The sequence below is a fragment of the Aphanomyces invadans genome, assembly GCF_000520115.1.
Source record: "Aphanomyces invadans strain NJM9701 unplaced genomic scaffold supercont1.9, whole genome shotgun sequence".
Classification (NCBI taxonomy): domain Eukaryota; phylum Oomycota; class Saprolegniomycetes; order Saprolegniales; family Verrucalvaceae; genus Aphanomyces; species Aphanomyces invadans.
In genome coordinates, this window is record NW_008580154.1 from 179,169 (window position 1) to 202,351 (window position 23,183).

Below are 23,183 nucleotides of genomic sequence, written 5' to 3' on the forward strand. Positions count from 1 at the left end.
TCAATACCAAATAAAATTGGAGGGGTTATAGCAATGTTTGGTTCTTCATTAATATTATTATCAATACCTAATATTATTATCATTACCATTTACTAATTTTTCTGAAGTTAGAAGTACAATTTTTAGACCTATATTTAGAATTTATATTGGTTATTAATAAAAGTTATATCTTTTTAAATTTTAGGTTGGATAGGTCTAATGCCAGTTGATTATCCCTATACTAGTACTGACGTAGGTATTGTTGCTTTGATTTAATTTTATTGTTTTTTAATAATAATACCAACGCTCTGCTGACACACCCGTCTCGACAGTCGGCGCTCCATGGGGGAGTCGTCGCGTTCTGGGGTGTGTTAAGTGATCGGCTGGCGCTTCCACTGGTGGTGCTGGTCGAGTAAAGTCACAAGCAGCATATCTATGGACAACTTGAGTGCGACGTAATATTCACGTAGCACGATGGGAAGAGCGGAAATAGGCGCACCGTCCGACGTCGCAGTTCGATCCCATGGGTGCTTGCGCGGGCCGGACTGGCACACGATCATGTACAGCAGCGCTAAGCTCGCGACGAGGACGATGACAACCATCACGTGCTCTGCCACGATTTCATCTGCACAGTGCCACGCAATGGCATCGATGAGAAAGGCCATGTCGCAATGTCGCAGAGTGAGGCGCGTCGTACCAAAGTATCGGTCGAAGTACGATGGCTGGTCGTGGATCGAAATCGGGACGGGCTCGAGCTCTGGCATTGCAGGTACGTTTTCCACGAGCTCTGTCATGCGCATCTCGCGATTTTCCACGTCGAACACGATGTAATACTGCTCGAGAAAGAGCGACCCGAGGATCCACATGTCGAGCGGCGACATGATCAAACCCACGACGACTGTGCCGGCGCTTTGAAACGCATACATGGATGGAGTCAGGGTGCACGCATAGCCCTGGGTCGTTCCTGGCAAAAATGTCGGGTCCAGATGAGAGAGACCGATTGTTGAGAGTACCGAGCGTAAGCGTCAAATTTGGCAGGCGCGTCATGCTGGGGCACGAAAATGGCCCAGACTCGCCCATGGAGTAGCACCCGAACGAGTGGAGTTCGGCTACCACCTACATCCCAATGCAAGTTGGGGCCATGCAGATGGGCAGTTGGGTGGTCGTACCGCGTTCCACTCGGAGGATGGTACGGCGACGAAACCGGTGCCAGAGTCGAGCACTGCACACGGAGACACAGCATTTGGTCAGTGTCCATGAGGTACCTTCCACGATGCTTGCTACCTGCTTGACATCGGCTCGTGGTGGTCCCACAGAGCTGGAGCGACCCGAGCGTTGCATTCGGCAGTCCGGCAATCCAGTACGAGTACAGTCCGGCGAGCTGTGAAACGAAGAGACATCGTCACACGGGGAAGCATGACGCGGACTACTGGCGTGCGCGAAATGTCCTGAATGGCTTACCTCCTCCACTGGCATGGTGGCCCACTGTAGGGCTGGATCGTTGTAGGCTGGGAGCACTTCGTTGATGGAAAGCATCGGCGATGTCCGACTCAGCGACAACGCAAACGACTTCATGTACTCTTGCGCGCACGGCGACGTGAACGCTGCCATTGACTTGAACCTACATTGACAACATCATGATCAACTAGATGGCGTGCCGATCGTACGCTAGCCCAAGGATTCCGCTGTTCTCGAGGACTTGTGTGATCGACGTGTCTTCGTCGTACACGACGCCAAATTGAACGTCGTCCGCTAGAACATAGGATTCCATGGACACGACATCCTGCCCGACCTTGGCCGACGACTTGCCCGAGCCGTACGAGATAGTGTACGTGCAGCTCCCACGGACGCAGTTAGGACGAAATGACCTCGACATCGAGGCGGCAAACCGTGGCTCGCTATTGCACGCCACGCAGTCTGTGCCTATGCCGCGTATCAGCATCACATCCATTCCCGTGTGAAGGAGGCGGACCTTGCACCCAAAGGTCCGATGACCCGGTGTCGACAATCAAATCGAACTCTTGGGCAGGCGTGCCGATGGCAATTGTGACTGCGTACTGTGTCTGGAAGTCCGATGTCTTGGTGTGAAGTTTGCAGTGGATACAATGTGTGGCTGAAAGGCACATTGAGAGCACCCAAAACGCGGCCGACATCCTTCGGCCTGCCATCCTCGTGCAGGTGCAGTTTCGTGGAAGATCTACGGCCGAAATCCGGATAATGCAATCCGGAAAAGTAGATGTAACATTATACAATTACAATAACTAAGTCATTTTATACGTATTTAAAGTATTCTGTTTAATACTATATACAATATTGCCTCGAATTTGATGGACTAAATTGAATCTGACGCCACGTCCTTTCGACTAAAATTGGATCACACGAGGATGGGCAACAAATTGGTCGCAGTACGCGAGCGCCGTCGCGTCAACTCGACGGCGAAGCGTTCGTCCAAAAGCGCCAAGTCGATTTCCCTGGACGGGAAGAAGCCCCCGCTTACGTTTGGGAAGGACCCGACGTTGAAGCGCGAAGACTACATCGTGGCAAAGCAGATCAACTCGACAATCGTGAAGCGCCCAGGCACCGTCAACGGGCAGCAGTTTCTCATCGAGGACTGCCGCCACACGAACGTGTTTGTGCTCGACCACTGCACGTCCGTCCAAATCGACGAGTGCCACGACTGTACTGTTTTCATCGGACCGTGCATGGCCAGCCTCTTTTTGCGGAACTGCACCAGCACGACCGTCGTTTGTGTCGTGCAGCAGTTCCGCACGCGCGACTGTGATAACATGGACATTGCCCTGTTTTGCACGACAGCGCCGATTATCGAGTCGTCCAGACGGCTTCGCATTCGGCCCTTTGCGAGTGCGTACATGGGATTGCAGCACCAACTCGATGCTGCCAAATTTAGCGTGTGGGACAACAAGTGGAGCGAGGTATGACCTAGTCGCATTATCTATATGCACTGAGCATGTGCTCACCGCATGCACAGATCTTCGACTTCACCCCAAATGGAAGCGATGGCAACTGGGGCATTGGCACGCCTGGCCCGAGTGGTAAGGTGCTAGGGGATGGAAAACACAAAATTGGATATGAACACAGAATGCGCTGTAGATGTGCTGGCTAAATTGCCACCGGAAGTTATCGCAGAGGTGGGGTACACTGAGGACAGCAGTATTGTGCCATTCGTGCATGGACTACTTGCTCGTGTTCCAAACAACGTCGTCTTCGTCTGTGTGTCGACGGTAAGTCCGAGAATCGGGGTGATAGAGGTTTTACCTTTATCACTCACCTCATTGATGCGACCAGGGCAGTTCGGAAGTGGCGCTGCAGCTGATTGAAGCGGCGCTCGCAGCGGGGGACGCCGCGCCGAAGCTCATTCAAACGAGGAAATTCCGTATCTCCCCTGCACAAGCCAAGTCGTTGTTTGGGGCGCAAGCCACAATTCACATCAAGGTCTGCAGGGAACATGCGCCATGAAGGAATGACCGTTGGACTATTGTAGAATGCGGTGGAAAAGGGCAATACCGGGATCATCGCCATGGAATGGGCAACCACAGAGGAAGTCGTTCGCGCCCTTGTCGCTCACGAATCCTTTCAGCACTACGCAGCGGCCTTGTACGTGGAGGCAGGCAGTGGCGCCGCCGCCAAGATCGACCTCTGCTGGAATGAGTGGAAAGAAGTCATTTGATCGGCCAACTTCGCTGCTTGGATGGATCCAATTTCGAAAGTGGCGGAAATCCATGGAATATTCATTGATTGGTTTATAAATGCTTAATTGCAACCAATCAAAACTTGATTCTGACAACAGGAATAAAAACATTTTGTATTTTTATTGGATTTCGCTCCTGCTCTCATATATTCTGCACCAATTAAATTAATTGCTGAAAATTTCGCTCTTGAGCGGTCAAACGGTCGACCAAGTTGCATTGCAGTCGAATTCCTTCGGTCGCGGACGAGCCCACTGCGCCGCCGACGCCGCGTCGTCATGTCCCGTCAACCTATCGTCGTGGACCTTGTTAGCAGCAGCAGCAGCGATGAGGATGATGTCTTTCCCTTGCGTGCACAGAGGTGTGACCAAGATGGTGATGATATCAAAGAACCCGCCTCCCCCGACCAACACTTCCATCAACTCGATGAGCCCATGGAGATTGAGGAAGATGAACCGTTCGACCCAGTCTTAGAACAGCAAGACAATGCAGCTTCTGCAGTCCATGTCGCAAACGCTTTGGAGTCCGTTCTCGAGGACTTGGAGTCGGATGAAGACGAGGAATTTGCGACTCAGGCTGGCGGTGGTAGTTCCGATCCTTCTCCCCAACAGTTCCCAGCTGGAGCAATTGATTTGTCACAGGATGTCGACGACAGCATTGAAGACAATCAGCACTCCTCTTCCGACGGAGGGGGTGGTGCTCAGGATGCCCAATCCCAACCTACCGACGACGCCACAGTGTTCATGTCGACAATGGATGCTGTTGTGATGAAAAGCAAGTATGAACAGGTAATCACACCTCAAGTAGAAAGGTGCACCCATCGCGAAGAGGGCGAGCTTTCAGACGACCCCAGTCAACTCGAGACGGACGAGTTATGGCAGCAAAAGCAGTTGGAGGCAACGTATCTGCGCGAGGCCCAAGTCGCTCATCGCCAAGCGTCGCTGCGGCAACTGGTCAAAGCATCTCCTTCGACTCAAATCCCTCCCACGATGTCCAAGAAGAAGCAGCGCAAGCTCAAGCGAAAGCTGCAGGAAGCAGCGTCCATGGCGTCTGGTGGTGGCCTCTACAATCCCAGTCTCCCTCCTTCAACCATGACGGTACGTACCACGTTGAACCTTTCGAACGAAGATGACCTTACCCAACGCGCATTAGAATTTAGGGTATCCACATCATGCTCTCCAAGATCGCCTTGGCATGGCGCCGCCGGCTCGTCGGGTGTTCCGCATGATGCCACCTCCTGAAAGCAGCATCCTACGTGTCCATCGCCGCGTAGTCTTGGATGACCCGTGCCTTCCACCGTCATCTCAGCCATCCTTTCCGTCGACGAGTCCAAAGTGCGTTCCATACGCACCCCACGGGGGGTTGTCCCGCCACCCGCGACCGCATTCAGCACCGGCTTCCATGCATCTGCCCCCACCACCTCATGCGCCGCCAAACTTCCACCACGTCCCTCGCGTTAGTCCTCCGCAGGAAGCCATCCATTTGCCGCTACCGCCACTCCCGCCTTCTGCACCTGCTGTGATTACGCCACCCGTAGACAACGAGTCCACTATCTCGTCCACTCCCCCTGACGTCGACCCGTCGGAAGACCTGTCGCTCCTTGAAAGTTTGCGCAATGCAGTAAAACGCTCGCTAAAGAAACCCAAGGTGATGTCGTCGCCATCTGCCCCACAGGACAATGGCGAAGGCAACAAGACTGTCGAGTCGGAACTGCTAACCGCGTCGCCGTCGTGTGCGTCCCCGTCCAGGATACCCTCGGTGGCTGCTTCAACCCTGGAGCCTTCGAGAAGTCCGCCTCCGCCGCTGGCGCAGGCAGCGCAGCCTTTCCGGTCGTCCAAGATGGTGCTTGGCCCAAATACGTCGTCCAACAGCCTTCCGAACAACGCGTCGAGCTTGAAGCCACTGACAGCATGCACACAGACTGTTGTGATCCAGCTCTCGATAGAAGACTGCAACGCGATGCGCCGACGTATGCAGCAAGTTCAGTCTCTGGAAAAAGAGAGCGATCCGATTGCAAACCTCAAGCAAAAGATCGCAGCGAGGGAAGTTGAGCTGTTGATGCGGAAGAAAAGTAGTACTGTCCTCACGCCTTCAAGCAAATCAAACGAGGCGGCGACGACGCCACCGACCTCGAGCCCTCCACCTTCGACTGCTCAAGACAGTCCATTGCCGTCGTCGGACGCGTCAACAACACCAGCTTCTCCGGCGGCAAATGACGCCTCCGTCCCTCTTCCTCCTACCGCCACCAACGTCACCTCTGCCGTGGCCTCCACCATGACGATGGATCCCGTCGCAGTCGCACAATCCCATATCCACCGCCTCGAAAAACGCATTGGCGAGCTCAAGCACCTCATTTCACAAAAAGAGATGCTGGTCGTGACCCGGACCGAGTAAGTTGCCGAATGCTTTTCTATGTTGGCAGAATGAAACCATCGTGCATGATGTCGGCCTTTGATCGTCCCAAACACTGTACGTCCCGATGTACAAGCACCTTAGTGTGGTCACTGGTTGCAATTCGTGCCTTGGTCGGGGTACGTCTCGGTCGCACTGTCGTGCATTTGAATCGCAAACGCCACGAGGTCATCGACGTCATGTAGCAGCGTGAGCAAGTGGAGTTGATCAAAGGCCAAGAACGGCTGGGGGTGGTCGCCAGCGCCATGGCAGGTCCACATGCCGTCGTCATCCAACGACGTCCCGACACTCCACGCCATCATGAGCGCGTCGGATGCGCAGTATTTGAGTACTGTCGTCATGATCTTGTCGAGCCAGGGCTTGGCGGGCGTCTAGACGCTGGGTAAACACTGCGATCACTTGAAATTCACGACGAGATACCGGGAACGGCAACGTTTCGAGCACTGCATCCACACTCACTTGAAACAACGCTCGGAGAGACGCAGTCGCGTGGATCGAGCCGACGCGTAGTTTGGCGACAAGCGCAGGATGCCATTGCATGTGCAGATTCGTCGCATCTTTCGTCGATGAAGCGCCGTCACGGCCGTACTCGGTGGCGCACACCACAACCTCCCCACACACATGGGTGGTGTCAAGAACGAGAGACGACTGGATGTTGGTCAGCGTAGCCGACACAGCTTCAGGCGTCGACGTTGCAAGCGCGGCAGGGTCGACGGAAGCCCGGGGCTCGAGCATGAACGTCACGTTTGGCGGCAAGTCTGGCTGCGATGGGATGGTGCTGATGCGGCATCTGCCGACCGATCTTGTCCATGCTAATCGCATCTGTTGTCGAATGGTCCAAACGTGCGGTCGGCGCAGGATGACGTACCAAACGATGTAGACCAATCGAGTGGTCCACAGGCATTCAATTGAACGTCGTGGAGTTGCAGGCGCAGTAACGCGTCGTCGTCGTTGCAAGTAGATGCACGACCGATTCCACTGACCTTGCCTTCCATCACCGTGTGAAAGAGCCGCACCAGGCCCGATTCCTACGTCCCAAGTGATCGTGCCACAAAATTCATTTCCATCGCGTCGGGCAACCACACCATGAAGCGTTTGAGCCTGTCCAAGACGATCGTCACGAACGCAGGGGTGCTGGAAGGTGCCACGTCATTTCGAGGCGCTTCCTTCTTCCGCCCAAGGCGAATTCCCATCACTTTTGCCGCCTAGACCACACAGCGAGTCAAACGTGGCTGCCGCAACCTCACATCGCCACACGGCAAGAGCATTCTGCACGTCGTACAGCGGATGTCGACACACGGGTCGCAGAGTTGGTCAGCCAAGTCGACAGAGTATGCAGCATCGTGGGAACGTGCACGCGCCAGTTGAGCTGGTTCAAGTGCACTCGCACGGGCAATTGCTTTTGCAAAACGTGGCGCCTGTCATCCAAAAGTCACATCTTAACGCATGCCCACCCACCGTCACCGAACCAAACCAGAACGGCCACCATGTCGACGATCGAAAACAATGCGCAAGCACGACATACTTGGTGTGCTGGATCAACTCTTCAAACGAGATCGGAGCCATGCTGTACGCGCTGTTGGTGCCGTCGCAAGGATGCAACTGCCTCTGCAGCTGCAGCAGCTCGAGGATGCGATCCCATGTGTCGATCCATTCCTTGGTCAAGTTTTCGACAACGTCTTGATCGTCGGCCTTTGCAACAATTCACGAAACGTGGCACCCGACAACGAGGCAGCGGCCATCGTACCCGTGGGTCGAGCGCATGCAATCGCACGTATCTAGTAAACTGTGCGAGGGAAGGGAAAAGCATGTCGAGGCCATTGTACTGCCGTGTCGAGAGGAGTAAATTCAGCTGCGGTCGCGTCAAGTTGAGCACTTGAAGCACTTGACTTGCCGGGTCATCCTCTCGTTGTTTGCTACTGGCGCACAAGGTGCTGTGTACCGTAGCTGCGAGATCCAGCCCATCCACGACCAACTCCCCTGCTACCTATCGCACATTCCTTGACATGTCGATCGAAACAAAGGTGAACAGCATGGACAACAAACACATCGTGTCGTGCGAACGAGGCGGCGGGTCAGCAAACTCGTACGAAGAGTGGGTTCAGGAAGGCGATCGTACCTCGATGCCCGAGGTTGGCCGCAACATTAGTTTGTTGAGTTCTGGCGGCAGCGACTTCGCAACGATGTCGGTGATGTAGTTTGTCACAAGGTCTTGCAAGATTAGTTGGACCAAGGCGTCCGGGATCCCGAGTCCGCCTACGCACGATCGTACGTGGCGTTGGGCTAGAGAATTCAGTCCACGACGCAATGCTGTACCTCGATATTGCATGTTCATCGCGGTAAAGTCGACAGGAGTCGACTTGGCTTGGTCGAGGGTCCATCCCGTCGGCTCTTTTTCGCACAGCAACGCCCACCGACCGCGAAACTCAAAATCCGAGGCAACTTGACTCCACTTGGCGTTTGGAATCCGCGTCCCTTTATCGCCTTTCACTTTGATGCCGTGGAATTCGCCGCAGAACGCCCCCTGAAACGTTGCTTCGAGTCGAGTTGGGTCGGTAAAGTGGAGTTGGAAGGTCAGCGCAAGGCGCTCCACCCAAAAGTCTTGCAGCCCCACAAACACCCCCGCCAAACTCGCGCGCCAAATGTACCCTTTCTCAACAGGAAACCACATGGCTCTCTTCAGAATGTCTAGCTTGGATTGATTATGTGGCAGTCGTTGGGACGGGCTCGCGAGTTCGGTGAGTTGAGCTTGTAGCTGGGCTTTGGCGGCCCGCCAGCGAAGTACCCGAGCCGCACGGGCATGGTGCAGCATAGAGTGAACACTTTTGAGTGCGCGAAGGTGCAAGATCCACGACGCTTGCAGCTCCGACATGGTTGTCGGCGCGGCGAAATGGCGATACGGACTCGGTGGAGGTGGCGCCGTCGGAGCTGTGGAACCATGGGAAGCGGATGAGAGCCCAGTCGTCTCGTCCGGTGTGATAGAGGACATCTCGGCAGTTGAATCTTGGGACGATTGGGAAGCAGGCAAGGGAAGTGCTCGACGGCGTCGGGGGCGAATCCATCGCCTACGTCTAGGAAACGTCATGTGGCGAAACAGGGAGAGACGCTCCTACCGAACATAGTCTGTCATGCCTGCCGCACTATGGCTTTGATCATTGAGCAGCATAGCTCTGAAGCTGAAGACGGCGACTGTTCGTGAGAAGAACGGCGCACAAAGGACGAGGCGGCCTTACTTGGAGAAATCGAACGCATAGGTCCATCCTTCCTTGTCGCATTTGACGTACGTCGAATCGATTGTCCATTGCCCAGTCCACTCGTATCCATCTGGGAGAGTTGGTTCGACTTCATGCATGTCTTGGGATGAAGGCTTCCCGCTCGCAGCACTCCATCGTTTTCGGTCCAGGACCAACAAATGCCCTACGACATGACAAGACCTGTGGTTGTCGGGAGGGATAGAGATGGGAGGAGGCTGCACCTGGGTAGGTGTTGTACGTGCTGCCAAACGACATGGTCAGGTAAGAGTACCTCTCGTTTTCGAATATGTCGTCTACTGCCTCGTCGGACACGAGATCACGAACGTCGTACTTGATGTGGACGCTCTGAATCAATGCCTCTTCCTCCCCTTTGTACCTTCTCAACAGGGACTCAATGGACGGTATCATGGATGGATTGTGCTCCGTGTAGAAATGCACAAGGCGGTCGTGGTACGACATCACGCGCGACGGCCCCTTGGCATCGCCGCCGTCGCCCGTGGCCATGTCGGTTTCCCTTTGAGTTGTCGCGGGAATCAAAAAACTGCAAATCTTCATTGAAAATCACTTTGACTTGGTTTCACTATAGATCCAAGCTTGTGCGTTTTGATTGGCTGGCGACGACGTTTTAATCATCATCCCAGCAAGTGGATTTCATCAAGCATCTCGGCGGTCGCGACGACTCGATGGACACACCACGAGTGGTCCATGGAGGAGCTCGCAATGGCTACAGAGATGGGTGCAATGAGCTCGAGTACTTGGATCGCAGGGGGAGGACAAAGGCTTGATACATGCACGTGTTGACTGCCAACGACTTGGGACCTTCGTTGAAGCCATCAACTTGTTTGCCTCTGTCATCGACGGGGCTATCGAGGCAAACCGGGCAGCACACTCTGCCTCGCGCCATCATGAGCGGTCGTCGTATAGACGTTCGAGAGACTAGCTATCCATTCACTGACACCTTTTCCGGTGCTGTTCCTGACACTGCTGAAGCCGCATGTCGAACAACGGCGTCGCCATCTTGTGTATTGAAGCGCTACATTGGTCTATCGATGTCACGGGTGCAAATTCGTTCCTGATTTGTATGCACCGCGACGTATTACTGAAAAACTGCCGTGTGCCAGTGCTCGAGCGACCTCAACACGATGTCGGCGTCCGTGAATCGCGCGGCAATGCCGACTTCGTCGTAGAAGCGGCCATCCGGGACTGCCACTACTTGCATGCCTGCAGCTCGTCCAGCCTTGACGCCGTTCGGGGAATCTTCCACCACGACACACGTCGTCGTGTCTGCGATGCCAAGGCGCGTTGCCGCCGCGAGAAAGATGTCTGGGCTCGGCTTTCCATGAACGACGGCGGGGTCATCGCCGCAAACGATCACCTATGGCAGCAGCGTATTTCAGAACCACTTCTACATCGTTCGTACCTCAAATGCTTCAAACAGTGCCGGGTGGACTGAACGCTTGATCGCGACGGCCTTGGACGTCGATGATGTGGCGAGCGCGACCTTGACGTTAGGTTGATTCTTGAGGCTCTGGACGAGGTCCAATGCCCCTGAACGGTAAATCCAGCTGCAGGTTGAAATAACAGGATCGAGCAACTCACCTGGCAGCAAAACGCTGGATGTGACCTTTGTGCCCAAGATCGTGTGCCATGCATGCGCTAGATCGTCCGGTGACATGGTCAAGTTCAACTCGTCGATCACGATTCGAGTCCACTCGTGGCTAGGCATGCCAAGGATTCGCTTTTGCAAGTCGAGCGAATAGGATGGGCCGGCAATTTCCGTCAGTGTCTCCACACTGAGCATTTCCGTGTCGATGAGGGTCCCATCTACTCACACCCATGTGAATTGCTTGTACACGGGACTGTCCATGAGCAGTTGAGATGTGTATCGTTGATACCGAGGTCGAAGATGATGGCTGCGACCGGCATGACGGCCCTTCCTCTGCCGCACCAACGCCACAATGTCAGGCCCCATCAAACGCACTAAAATTGTGTAAAATTTGTTCAATTTTCAAGTAAATCGTCCTCCGTTGTGCAAAATTCTCCAAACACGAAGGACACGCGTCAACGACGCGGTCCGTCGGTCCATCCACGACAAGGGCGAGCTTCAGAACTCAAACGGGGAGACTTATCGGCTGCGCATCTAGAGGCGCTGTGTTCTCGCTCATTCGTCCCCCACCAAGTAACGTGCTGGAATGCAGATTGATCTCGAGTGCACGTGAATTCGAGTGGTGTGGTGGATGGATCTTTATGTCACACTATTCAAATGTCCATCAGACAAAATGCACACAATCAAGCCCATCCTGTGCTAGGCAAGGTCAAACTGGATGGCAAACGCCGCCTGGACCCTTCTTTGCGCTTCTTCAAAACGACGACAGCAGTGTAAAGCTGGCCACAGGAGGACTCGTCTTTGGCTGCAATTTTCTGCGGAGCATCCAATTCCACCGCATCCGCCGCGCACGTCCACGCAGCATACACTTGCATGGAGGGTCCTGCTTGCCGCACTCCGGCCAAAGTACTTGTCGCAAAAGGAGGCACATGTTACAGGCGCCACGGGGAAGTGGCGAGGAAGTTAGCGAAACACCCATCGGCAGTCGAGGGGCTGCCGCAGTCCTACGACTTCGACGGAGGAACTCAAATGAACGTCGTCCACGCCGTCATGACGTCGGCCCCGTTTCAAGGAATGGCTTGTTGGTCTGGACAACGCGCTGTCGCGACGTATGCTGTCCCGAGTGTATTCAAGGTGGGGCTTGTGTCGCCGCCAGCGTGGCGCATGTTGTCAGTCGAAGGGTAAATCTGCCGACCAAACTGTCACCAGGTAGGGCTAGCTTCATGACAGCCACAAGACAGCCAGAACCGCCACGATCTCACGTTTGCTGGTCGTGTGCAGTGAGTTGCCCGCCAACCTCACTTCCATGTCGCCACCGCGACGAAGCACGGCATTCAGGGCTGTTCTCGACATGCCCGTCGAGAAAGAATGGACAGATCTCGGCAACACACCGTGTCGCCGAGAATCGCATGCATGAGAAACCATTGATGCCAGCTGTGCGTCCCTCAGACGTGATTCATTCGGACGCGACCGACCATAGCAGTCGCTCGTCACGCCCGCACCCCCACAAACATCACTGTATTACATTAACTACTTGGAGAGGACACGGATGTTGGTGATGTCAAACTTGCCATTGAACTGCTCTTGAAAGACAAGGCGGAACTCGCCGAAGAACGGGTACCCGCCGTTCGGGTCGTGGCCCGCGGCGCATCCGCCTTCGGGTTTCACGCCCCAGTACGTGTTGGCGTTGTTGTAAATCTTTTCGGCGGCGGTGCCGCCACGAATCTCGGCCGTGCCGTCGGCGCCGTCCACAACGGTCGGGTCCAGGATCTGCTGGATGAAGAGTCCGTTGTTGTCGCGCCCAAACACGACCGCCATCGAGATCTTGCTGTGGAAGCGCACCGGCCACTGCGCGGCTTGCGACCCGACGGACGGTTGGCGCACAAAGAACGGCGCAAAGCATGTCGGTGATGCCATGTGCATGGTGCTCTGGCCAAACGAGTCGAGCCCGCCGCCGTAAAAGTGGTTCTTCGTCCCCGAGTGACCGATCGCGGCGTCGCCATTGAACATCTCGTAGATATCGTACTCGCCGCAGTTGGGCCATCGCGGGTCGCCAAACTGACTCGTCAGCGACGTCGGGAGGGCCCAAATGTTTGTGTCCGAGCCGGGGTACGTCACCCACTCGATAAACCAGATCTTCTCGCCAGACCAGCCGCGCTTCGTGCGCAAGACGGGCGACTGGTGGAAAGGCTTGCCAAACGTCGACACTTCGATCTTGTCGCCTTTGAACCCACCCGCTGCGAATTGCGGGGACCAGTTGTTGTCTCCCTGCCACTCGTTGATGTTGAGCCAGTCGAATTTGGTGTCTTTGTAGGCATATCGAGGCGCAGGAGGGGGCGTGGAGGGCGGCGACGTCGGAGGCGCTGTCGGCGGGGCAGTGGGAGGTGCAGTTGTCGAAGCAGCGGCGGGGGCGGAAGCAATCGATTCCAACGCCAAGGTGGTTTCAGGAGTCGACGAAGTCGTCGGTGCTGACGTGGTCGGGTCGGGGGTGCCCACCGTCGCGTCGGACGTCGAGTTGGTTGTATTGACCGGCGTGAATTCGGGAGTTAGTGTTGCGACATCTACGAGAGACCTCTCGTGACGAAGGGATGGCGCGAGTTACGTTGGGCAGAGGTAGTTGGTACCTGACAGCACGGAGGATTCGAGGCCATTCGACGAGACAGAAGTTTCGTCGTTGGAGGCGGCTGCAGGAGCAGGAGTTGCAGCGTCCTAGGCAAACTTGAGAGCACGATCGACACGTGGAAATGAGCACGTGTACCTCTTTGCGTACGCCAGACGCCTGGCTAGCTTCGTCGCCGGAGGACGTGGACGACGCCAAGACTGCGATCGTGGCGCCAACGAAAACCAATCCAGCAGCAACCATGAGCCATCGCTTCTTCGATACGAGCTGGCTGAATAAGAACGGGGTGCTGTCGCGCTTGTCATCGGCATCTGGGAGTTCTGTATGCAGGACGATCGACGAGGACCGCGCAGTCTCATGGCCGTCGTATGCGGGCGTCGTCGACGAGTTGATTTCGCTCGCCACCATAGCGAGAAACCCAAAGTGTGTGCCGCATGGCGGACACCCGCGCCGTCTCGACCATTACCACTGCCGGGGCAGGCTACTTTTTGTAGCAGTTTTACCGCCATGCACTGGCGTTTTATTCATCTCCTCTCGTGTAAAGTATGTTCAACTACGTTTAACCAAGAATCGACCAGTTCTCCACAGCAACGTATACTCCAGAAAACGCGCAGGCGTGGAGGGAGATCCACTGACTTGCTTCACGGGTTGGTTGGTGAGGCACTGCCTTTCAGCGATTAGCCATCCACAATTGGCGAAATGTCGACACATTCGAAAACCGCTATGAAACATGCCATCGAACAACAGACGGGTTTAACGTGTGGGTAAATATTAAAGCGTGATTATATCGTTAATGGCATGTTGCCGTAACATCCAGTTTCCACCCAGAGTTCGCCTGCGCCAGAGGGATGAGTTATCACGACTTGGCGCCATGCATCCTATACACCAGCGCCAAATCGGTGAGGCCTGGTGCGGAGGAACACGCAGGATGAAGCACAGCTGGTAAAGCCAAGGAGCGTTCGCAACGGCTGACGATGCCACCGTCTGCGGGAGTAAACCAAGCCCCTAACACGCCCTGAAACCGCACGACACTCCTTGCGGCGGCACGCGACACTAGACACCGCGCCGATGAGATTGGTACGAACGATGAGCCGTCCATCTCCTTATGTCGTGGGGACTCTGGAACGGCACTGGAAGGGGCACAAGATCGTTCCCAGCACGTTCATTGACCGCAAAATTGTGCAGGTCGAGCACAGATCGAAGTGCTGCTTCGACTACGTGACCAGCCACCAACGCATGAACGCACACAACATCACGGCCCGACCAATGGCCTCGATGTCCCCTTTACCTTTGCAGGACAATGTGGCTGCCTCATGGTCGTGCCGCAAGACGTCATCAAGTCATAGAGGACATCGAGTCCGGATATTGGAAGGGGCACTATCCGGATGATTCAAACCCATCCGGAAAGCGTTTGTTTATCCGTCTGGCGGGACTCGCGGGGATTCAAATTGCACTTTGGGCGGCGAATGAGGAGCACGATGGTCGCCACGTTCAAAGGAGCACAGCACCGGCGGCGACGAAGCACTGTCTCCACTGAAGACGAGCTCCAGACTCCCCTGGAAGACCTCATGTTCAGCCCATACAAGCGCCGGAAGCTGCAGAAGCAGAAGGCCACGCAGGATGCGGATCTCGCCAAGCTGAAACATGCCGCACAGGTACAACTCGAGCTGCTCCACTTCACATCCCTGCCATGACCTTGTAGTACTTTGACCTTATTGACAGCGTTAAGCTTGAGACCACGTCCGCAAAAGCGGGCGACGACGGCAAGTCGGTGGACGTGGACTCGAAGGTCGACGCTTCGTCGTCTGCTACATCCACACCTGCGACGACTCCAGTCAAGCAGCAGCCTCAAGCGGACACTGTCCGAGGCAGCTCGTAAGCGAATCCACGTCATGTACAAACACGTTCCATACAACAAAAAGTCGTCTTTATGCCATAACCACGAGCAATTCATCCTGGACGTAGTCAAGTTCCATCGGGTATGCGTCAATCATCGCAGTGAGGGTGCCTTCTACATGCATCAAGAGACCCGTCGTCATGGTAGCATACAACGTCTTGATCATCTCGAAACTCCACAGGGACATGTCGACCTTGGCTTTCATGCACGATCCGACCGTCGCACCAGGGCACTACACATCCCCGAGTTCTATCAACTCCGAGCAGTCATTCCACTGACTTTGTACCAGCGGCATCGCCTCCCAGCATTTTGCTCCTTGGCAGCAGGTAAAGCATCCTTCGGGAGTCGTGGCGGCTGGAATCACCATCGCGATAAATTCTTTCGGGTTGAATCGAGCAAGCGGGACGTCGTAGTACTTGGAGCAGATCAGCCGCCCTACAACGTGCAGATATTGAAGCAAGCGGAAGTCCACGAGATCTACCAGACGCGTCCTTGTGCTGGGTAGCACACGGAAAGAGCTGCAGATTCGTCGCCGTCACATTGATGGCGTGGCCAAAGGGGTTGCGCACTTTCAATGCGGTCGCGACCGTGAACAGGTCCCAAATCGACGGCTTGTACATCTTGGAGAGCGACACGAGGGTTGGCATGTGCGGGAAGAACTGCGACAACGACGGGACTGCAGACGTGAGCTGGAGCTTTGGGAGTGCCACTCGGAGAAATGGGTTCGGATTGCTCTCGTTCGAGCCCCGGATATGCACCTAGAAATAGCCCCCGACCCCGCGGCCTCCCGTGAGCACCACGACGTTCAACAAAGTGAAGCTTCGCCTTGCCATGGCTCGGCCACCAAGATTGGGCAGCATCGTACCTCCTGGGCCGCCTTGCCTGACACAAAGCGCGACAAAAACGCCCGTCCAGCCGTCATGTTGGTCGGATGGAACGAAAACAACCCAGTCAGTGCGCTCATGACGTGGCAGCATGCCAGCGACACGTTTGCCAGTGCTGCCTCACCGAGAAGCGATTCGTTCAACCACACTTGCACCGATAACGAGTCCAAGATGGCGGTCACTTGAGATGGATTCCACAAGGTGAGAGCCATCGACAGCACCAGCGAGTCGCTTGTTCCTGGACCAGATTATTACCATCGACGCGTGCCACCGAGATGGAAGGGTCGAAGGTACCAGACACAATATCCACAGACGTGACATTCACCCCGTCGAGTTGCAAGCCGTCCATGCCCACCAACATGAGCGTCGCATTCACAGGCAAGTTGGACAAGGCCAAACGTCCCATGGGAGTTTTCACGACCGGTGACACGCCGTCCGCTCGTTCCATTGCGTGGCGCATCTACAAAGCCGTTGATCACATCATGTCAAACGTGGCTTCAATCGAGCACACATGCCATCCATGGCTGGGTCCATCGGGTCCCTACCTTGTCCAGCTGAGCGTCATTTGCAGGTGGTCCACGGCTGCTTTCAATTGTTAACGGCACAGTCCCCGAGGCAAACATGAGGCGGCTCACAAACTGCGCCATCGCCGCCCTACCATCGCATCACGGCGTTACCATCGGCAAGCCATGCCCAAACTGCAAGACGTATCCACACGTGAAAGCGATGTCGTACACGTCGATGGCATGCAGCGAAATGTCCGATTCGAACGCGACAGACCCCGTGCCAAAGCCCGTCGGCGAGTACTCGACCGCTTGGAACGGAATCACCACGTGGCTCAACACGTTGTGGTTGCTGACCAACTGACTCGACAGCTCCAAGTGCGTGATGTTGATGGGGAGATGTGCGAGCGCTGACGGCAACGCCACCCGTGCCTGCATCCGCGCGTGCATGATCATGGCTGTGGCGTTGAAATGAATGTGCATCTCAGGCATGGCCAGGTGGGAAATCAAGTCGACAGCAACTCCGGGAAACACCGTTTGCACTTGGGTGCGCGCCAGGCTTTGTTGGACCCACGGAATCGTCGTGTTGATGCTCGTAATGGCAATTTCGAGCAGCGACGGTTCATTCGAAATATACCGGGAAAAGAACGCATTCACATCGGGGTGAAGGTCTCCGTGGTCATCAACGGCCGGGTTCAAGTGCCCTGAAGTGGTTCAGACAGCGCGCAGTCATACACAAGACATGATACGAGTGGGGGAGGCCTCTACCGTCGAGGTGGACTCGCGAGGTCGACTGTGGCTCCAGCGTCATGTGTGTGGCGACAAAACCAAGCACACTCTTGGTGGAGACGGCAAGCCGAAGTTGCACGTCGCCCACGTCCATCGCAATCGCAGACGGGTTCCAAATCTGCGATCGCATAACGTGAACGCGTTGGGTTCACGCCATGAACAGCAACGTACGTCGGAGACGGCAGTCACTTGCTGGCCCTCGGACGAATGCGGCCCCGGCAATGAAAAGTTGACAATCGACACGTTGGACAAGCCAGCCATGCCGCCCACCAAGCTCAGCACGTGCACCGGCACATTCGTCAACCTCAGCGTGCCTAGTACACTTTCTGCAACCTGGACACACGAGGCAGCTCGTACCCAACGCCCCCGTTGCGATAACGTTGAACGACCCGCGCACCCAAATTGGTGTCTACGCGCCGTTATCACGGGTTTCACAGCTCCACGTTGTACCTGGCGAAGCTGGACGAGCGAGCGCACAAACCGCCCAAACGGCATGCCGTTCTCGAACAGGTGCAACGACGCATTGCATGCCAACGTCAGGTTGGTCGTGCCACTCACGTTGCCTGTCACGTCGACTCGATGCGTCACAAACGTCCCCAACCTCTCCTGTCCATCCGATTGTTTCGTACATTCTCCATCGTGTAAACAGGGAATCCTGCACACACCTCGTCACCGCTCAGCAGCTCGACCGCCATCGTCATCGACGAGAGCGTGAGCGGCGAATGGTTTCCTAGTGGACTGTGCGTTGTCGCCTTGACCACGGTGTGCATGCCCACGATTGTATCTAACATTTTCACCGACGTGCCATGAGCCAATACGTCGCCTCTTCGCGCAACTCAAGCAGCATGGACGCACCGGTTTGAGGCACGACGTCCATCGATGCAAATGCCAAGTCTTGAATCAAAGGTAGGGGGTTTGGCGGCAGCTACGAATCCATCCAAGGCGCGGGAGGTCAGCATGACCGAATTGAAGTGCCAACCCGCTACCGTGGAATTCAAGCGCAGTGATCGGAGCGCTGCATTGTAGAGCGATATCGACGACGCAGACGGCGAGCAGCCACCAACTTGCACGTGGGTTGCGTTCCCACTCAAGTATCTGCACAACGGGACACCTTGAGGGATGAGCGCGGTGATCTTACGTACTGGGAAATCAGGGCGCTGGTCGCTTCTGGGTCACTCGACACAATATGGCCACTCAACGTCATGCTGTTCATGCCTGTGGCGCCATACGCTGTGCATTTGGCATCGGATGCGTCGGTGCTCGAGACCGGCAGCGACGAATTGATCGACGTCAAGATGCCCACAAAGGTCGAGACGTTTGTGATCGGGTGACGGTAAAACACATCGAAGCAAAGCGATCCGACGGGGGTCAGTGCTACAGCAGACGGGTTGTGCAAGCACGTGTCGATGGCTGCCAGGACCTGTGTCTCTGTGGACTTGGAGAGGTCCATCTGGAACGAAGCGACGAGTTCAGAGTGACCTCATGGGCGCCGACAGCACCTTGGACACAGTAAGCGAGCGCAAACCATCCATTCCACCGAGACCCATCGTTTTGGTGAATGGCAAGTTGGAGATTGGGATCGACAACAGGTGCAGGCTAATGTCGATTTCGCCAGACAATGTCCAAGTCATGTTTGTCGAGTGGACCATGGCGCCGGCAAATTTCGTCCACGCTTGGAAATTGGTGACCTAGACGCATGGACGCTCGTAACATAGAGACAAGAGTGCTCCATCGCACCGTCAATGTTGCGTTGGCGATCGTATGCACGTTGGTGCCTTTGGAAATGTCCATCGCAGGCGTGTAAAAGATGCCCACCGTGGCGTTTTCGAACTGAATTGCCAATTGAGCGGGGTGCATAGTGACTCCAAACGGACTGTCGGATGTGATCTATCATGCAATATTTCAAGCTGAATATGGTGTGCCCTCAAGGGGAGTAGTCGTTACCGCGAGTTGTGTCGTCAGCTGGACTGAGTCATTGCGTGGGAACTGCAGCTGCATGCGTTGAATATCCATTTTTGTGGTGTCGATGGCACGCAGGGCGAGAGGTCGAATACTGAAGGCCAACACGACAAGGGCAGTTGCAATCCCTCCGATACCCAACACTGCAGTGTGTTTCCACGTCCAGCGTCGTAGTCGACGCGGAGAATTCCCGGCTGCATCCACCTTATCATTGATTTCACGGTGCGGTGACAGCAACGGCTCCAGAGAGCTGTTCTGTCCATCATCGAGGCAGTCGGCGGAGGGCTTTGCCATCTTCCCGCAGTTGGATCTGGGTGTCGTGTTCTTTCCAACATTACTTGGAAATAGTGTTATTCTGCAAGCAACACAAATTAATGTGAGTTGAAGTTCATGTTGTCATGTTCTCCCAGGTGAAGAGCGCAGCAGCGTGGCCGAGTCGACGACCCACTCGCTCGAGGGAGCAAGCGACGACAGGGACAATAGATGGATGAGCGCCACTCGTTAGAGAAGCAAGATCGTACGAGTTCTCTTCGAGATGTCGATGCACGGTCGTTTTGCGTGTATCGATTGTCCGACAATGGTGTGCTGGTGCTGATGCCAAGTGGTATCCTTGGCGCATCCAAGGCGAGCCCCACGACTGCAAAACATGCGCTTCCTTCCTCATTCTTGTGTTTAACACGCAGCGTGCACGCATTCTATATTGGTAGTTTGTCGATTACAGAGGAGGGATGTCTCGAGCTCCACAACTGCACCTACATGGGCGCGCCATCTCCTGATGCTTGCCCTCAGTGCACCCACCCAACGCCCTAGGTTCGTACAGGGCGATCCATTACAGGAGTGCTTCCAGTTCGCCCAGCATCTCTCGATCGAGCATAACTCCACGCGACTCGGCGCGATTGACACAACCCCACATGAGTTTCGATTTCTTGGCTGCAATGCACGCCCGAATTGCCGCCTGGACGACCACAAGTCACACGCGTTTGTCTCGTACGGCCATCGGGAAAGCGTACCTGATAGACAACTCCATTGTCTTGCAACAGACCCAGCGTGCTCATGCTGTTCAGGAGCGACACGAAGGCAGCCGGGTCCCTCTTGCTGTGCGCATGTTGTGCAAAGCATACCTAACCCAACGACTGAGTCTTCAACACCGACATATCACGTTCGAGTTTGACTTACGGTGAACACGTCGGGTGACACCTCAATCGAGTGGTTCTGGGCGTGCTGCAGCATTGCGTGGGCAGTCACCATGTCCAGGTCATGGATAACCTGGAGCAGCATCTTGCGGTACGTTCCCAGTCCCATGTGGATGCCATTCTTGACAAGAACGTCAAAGATGCTCGAGGTCGATGGCCATGTGTCAGTGTCCTCTCCCGGGGCTTTCCTCGCCAGGAAATATATCGACACGCTGCGCTGAATCAATGGATCGGCGATCACGCGCACCGCTACAACATCAAACGAAATTCAAGCCACCGTATTGTGCTTCAAAAATGGCATTAAGCCAATGTCCTCCAGTCGAGCGAAGGGGCGGTCTAGACGATACCTGCCAAGACTGTGGCCAAAGCGTCCTGCGTGCCGTCTTTGGGAACCCATGATGACGTGTTCTGCAGCTGTACGGCGCTGGCGACATCCCCCACATGCAACGCTGCCTTCATCGCGGCGACGACAGCTTCATCCACGTCTTCACCCGCATAGGCATGGCGTGCCAATTGGTTGATGAACTGATGGAGCGCAGATTGAAGACGTTGTCGGTGGTTCGTCTCGTCTGAAATGTCAGTGATGAGGCGTCGGGCTTTCCCAAAGAACAGCGTCCAGATGTCCAAGGGCACAACTGCATTTTGAATATCTTGGAGCCATGCAAACAGGGACGTCGCGAGCTCAACTTGCCCGTCAAAACACAAGGCACGAGTGAGCTTCCGATACAGCCCAGACTTGACCAGCAGATCGCCAAGCGGTGAATTCTTGGTGAAGCGTACGGGAGCTAATCGAGCGATTTCCGCGGCGACCTACGCGCATACCATGGAGATGGGTACGACGTACGAGTGGTGGGTGGCAGCGCTACCTCGGGAGAGACACGAGGATGCAAGTACAACGAGACAATGGCCAGCTCTTTGCCGGAATGCGAGGGCAGCGCTTCCACACGAGCCGAAGCGCCTTCCTCGGCACGAAAGGATTGTAATGCAGTGATGACCCATTGCAACCCGACATCCGCTTGACAAATGACTTCAACTTGTTGTGGTTGCAATCGTTCCGAATCGTCCTTGTCGAGCGGCGGGGCGGCAATTTGCGACGCGGCTTTGAAGAATTCCATCGCCAGGGAGAGTCTTGTTTGGCGGAAGCACTGTCGAGTGGCCGCGCGGACTATCTCATTGGACTCGTCGCCGTAGATGCAGTTGAGCAAGATAGAAGGGAGGGCCTTCAACAGCATTGGCGCGGCCGCATCCATCGGCGCGGTTTGGAGCCACGTCTAGAGCACAGTGATGACACCGCTGCATAGGAGATTCGACGAGTCTACCAGGTACACGTGTGGCTCGAGTACCAATTGTCGATCGAAAACAGCATACTCGAGTAACGGCGTGATGTCCGCCCCCACTGTTTTCAGGTCGACAGCCAGTTGGTGGACAAGCGATGCCGGTGGAGTGACATGGTCGTGACGTTTGAGGAGGTCGAGAACCTCCTTCGCCATGTTCTTATGACCGTAGTGAAAGTATCGAACGATCGATGCGGCGTCCGTTTGGATGTCCTCGAGCTTCGTTCGAGGTGTGACTACAAAATGGATATCGCATTGGTTCACGACACATGGAATTCCAAGATCTGGTCGACAATGCTGCTTTCAGCAATGAAACGAAACATGAACATTTACCTCCATCGTAGACACACTGTAGACACGATAGCATGGAAATCGCCTGCGTTGGGAGCAAATGCACGACGTGGCTTTCCTGCAGTTTCTCATACACTGTTACGGCGGCGCGATTGGCACCACAGTCCACGAGCATGGTGATAAAGTCGTGAGGTGATGAAGGCAGTGGGGCCAAGTCGTTGTGGATAGCATGGGCGAGCGAAGTGGCCAGTTTTGACAGCGAGTGGTCGCGGCAGTGTGCAACGAGGGCCTCGAATACGTCAGACGGCAGCGTTGCATGAACCGACACCGCCTGGAACATCAATGAAGGAAGCAACGATGTGTCGGTATCGAGCGCCTGTCGCAGAGCCAATCCAATATTGTTTCTTGTGTCACGCGCTGAAGAGTTGTTGTGTTCTTGCACGAGCAACGCGGTTGCCGCTGCGACGTTGTTCAGTGCTATGGGATGGAGGACACAAGTTGGCGCTGGTTCGATTGAGTTGGTAAACTCGTGCAATGGGGCAGCAGCAGTATGACCTCGCAGCGCATCGCGCAAACGCATCCTGTTGTGTGACGAGTAGTGGGCTCGCAAGCTCTCTGCTTTAGACAGCACGGACGATCGCCGCCATGCTCGTTGGAGCAGCATTCTTCAAACTCAGCGAGACATGGACATGCAGGTAATGACATCCGGATAAAATCAAATTATCCGTATTTATGAAAGACAAGGTTTGAGTATG

General features: G+C 55.2%; 9 protein-coding genes across 14 annotated transcripts; 3 read left to right on the forward strand and 6 right to left on the reverse strand.

Moving 5' to 3' along the window:
• Positions 1–239: 239 nt before the first annotated feature.
• Positions 240–2,170, reverse strand: H310_05256 (hypothetical protein). Its single transcript, XM_008869919.1, has 9 exons — positions 1,952–2,170; positions 1,647–1,902; positions 1,441–1,600; positions 1,264–1,360; positions 1,149–1,201; positions 993–1,095; positions 677–943; positions 479–604; positions 240–412 (listed from the first exon to the last, which is right to left on the reverse strand). The coding sequence occupies exons 1-9, from the start codon at positions 2,145–2,147 to the stop codon at positions 351–353; spliced, it is 1,320 nt and encodes a 439-aa protein (XP_008868141.1). The 5' UTR covers positions 2,148–2,170; the 3' UTR covers positions 240–350.
• A 188-nt stretch (positions 2,171–2,358) lies between these two features.
• H310_05257 (hypothetical protein) lies at positions 2,359–3,790 on the forward strand. Its single transcript, XM_008869920.1, has 5 exons — positions 2,359–2,912; positions 2,969–3,032; positions 3,091–3,221; positions 3,286–3,432; positions 3,482–3,790. The coding sequence occupies exons 1-5, from the start codon at positions 2,364–2,366 to the stop codon at positions 3,665–3,667; spliced, it is 1,077 nt and encodes a 358-aa protein (XP_008868142.1). The 5' UTR covers positions 2,359–2,363; the 3' UTR covers positions 3,668–3,790.
• A 109-nt stretch (positions 3,791–3,899) lies between these two features.
• On the forward strand, positions 3,900–6,508 carry H310_05258. Of its 2 annotated transcripts, XM_008869922.1 has the most exons (3): positions 3,900–4,783; positions 4,839–6,217; positions 6,284–6,406. In XM_008869922.1, the coding sequence occupies exons 1-2, from the start codon at positions 3,965–3,967 to the stop codon at positions 6,078–6,080; spliced, it is 2,061 nt and encodes a 686-aa protein (XP_008868144.1). In that variant the 5' UTR covers positions 3,900–3,964; the 3' UTR covers positions 6,081–6,217; positions 6,284–6,406. The 2 variants fall into 2 exon arrangements, with proteins under 2 accessions (XP_008868144.1, XP_008868143.1); XM_008869921.1 differs by having other exon boundaries at positions 4,839–6,508.
• H310_05259 (hypothetical protein) lies at positions 6,056–9,856 on the reverse strand (the record flags this gene model as incomplete). Its single annotated transcript, XM_008869923.1, has 12 exons — positions 6,056–6,469; positions 6,519–6,910; positions 6,967–7,126; positions 7,184–7,303; positions 7,381–7,516; positions 7,624–7,790; positions 7,846–8,085; positions 8,218–8,354; positions 8,415–9,169; positions 9,212–9,274; positions 9,332–9,515; positions 9,574–9,856. 12 exons carry the CDS (start codon positions 9,854–9,856, stop codon positions 6,188–6,190), a joined length of 2,919 nt encoding a protein of 972 aa, XP_008868145.1. The 3' UTR covers positions 6,056–6,187.
• A 479-nt stretch (positions 9,857–10,335) lies between these two features.
• H310_05260 (hypothetical protein) lies at positions 10,336–11,316 on the reverse strand. Of its 4 annotated transcripts, XM_008869925.1 has the most exons (4): positions 11,248–11,316; positions 10,952–11,176; positions 10,773–10,900; positions 10,336–10,727 (listed from the first exon to the last, which is right to left on the reverse strand). In XM_008869925.1, exons 1-4 carry the CDS (start codon positions 11,276–11,278, stop codon positions 10,449–10,451), a joined length of 663 nt encoding a protein of 220 aa, XP_008868147.1. In that variant the 5' UTR covers positions 11,279–11,316; the 3' UTR covers positions 10,336–10,448. The 4 variants fall into 4 exon arrangements, with proteins under 4 accessions (XP_008868147.1, XP_008868146.1, XP_008868149.1 ...); XM_008869924.1 differs by having other exon boundaries at positions 10,773–11,176; XM_008869927.1 differs by having other exon boundaries at positions 10,952–11,316.
• Positions 11,317–12,423: 1,107 nt separating this feature from the next.
• Positions 12,424–14,056, reverse strand: H310_05261 (hypothetical protein). Its single transcript, XM_008869928.1, has 3 exons — positions 13,717–14,056; positions 13,583–13,667; positions 12,424–13,519 (listed from the first exon to the last, which is right to left on the reverse strand). Exons 1-3 carry the CDS (start codon positions 13,984–13,986, stop codon positions 12,489–12,491), a joined length of 1,386 nt encoding a protein of 461 aa, XP_008868150.1. The 5' UTR covers positions 13,987–14,056; the 3' UTR covers positions 12,424–12,488.
• Positions 14,057–15,027: 971 nt separating this feature from the next.
• On the forward strand, positions 15,028–15,553 carry H310_05262 (hypothetical protein). Its single transcript, XM_008869929.1, has 2 exons — positions 15,028–15,233; positions 15,281–15,553. Exons 1-2 carry the CDS (start codon positions 15,045–15,047, stop codon positions 15,455–15,457), a joined length of 366 nt encoding a protein of 121 aa, XP_008868151.1. The 5' UTR covers positions 15,028–15,044; the 3' UTR covers positions 15,458–15,553.
• On the reverse strand, positions 15,332–19,932 carry H310_05263. Of its 2 annotated transcripts, XM_008869930.1 has the most exons (18): positions 19,596–19,932; positions 19,389–19,538; positions 19,151–19,339; positions 18,794–19,101; positions 18,638–18,746; positions 18,507–18,576; positions 18,317–18,435; positions 18,102–18,257; positions 18,009–18,060; positions 17,823–17,965; positions 17,631–17,769; positions 17,095–17,566; positions 16,905–17,013; positions 16,654–16,819; positions 16,341–16,597; positions 15,957–16,233; positions 15,762–15,910; positions 15,332–15,707 (listed from the first exon to the last, which is right to left on the reverse strand). In XM_008869930.1, exons 1-18 carry the CDS (start codon positions 19,902–19,904, stop codon positions 15,507–15,509), a joined length of 3,375 nt encoding a protein of 1,124 aa, XP_008868152.1. In that variant the 5' UTR covers positions 19,905–19,932; the 3' UTR covers positions 15,332–15,506. The 2 variants fall into 2 exon arrangements, with proteins under 2 accessions (XP_008868152.1, XP_008868153.1); XM_008869931.1 differs by lacking the exons at positions 15,332–15,707; positions 15,762–15,910; positions 15,957–16,233; ... (1 more) ...; positions 16,654–16,819; positions 16,905–17,013 and having other exon boundaries at positions 17,016–17,566.
• A 361-nt stretch (positions 19,933–20,293) lies between these two features.
• On the reverse strand, positions 20,294–23,096 carry H310_05264 (hypothetical protein). The gene is made up of 7 exons (XM_008869932.1): positions 22,471–23,096; positions 22,123–22,373; positions 21,670–22,074; positions 21,151–21,613; positions 20,787–21,052; positions 20,621–20,731; positions 20,294–20,565 (listed from the first exon to the last, which is right to left on the reverse strand). Exons 1-7 carry the CDS (start codon positions 23,090–23,092, stop codon positions 20,440–20,442), a joined length of 2,244 nt encoding a protein of 747 aa, XP_008868154.1. The 5' UTR covers positions 23,093–23,096; the 3' UTR covers positions 20,294–20,439.
• Between the last annotated feature and the right edge of the window lie 87 nt (positions 23,097–23,183).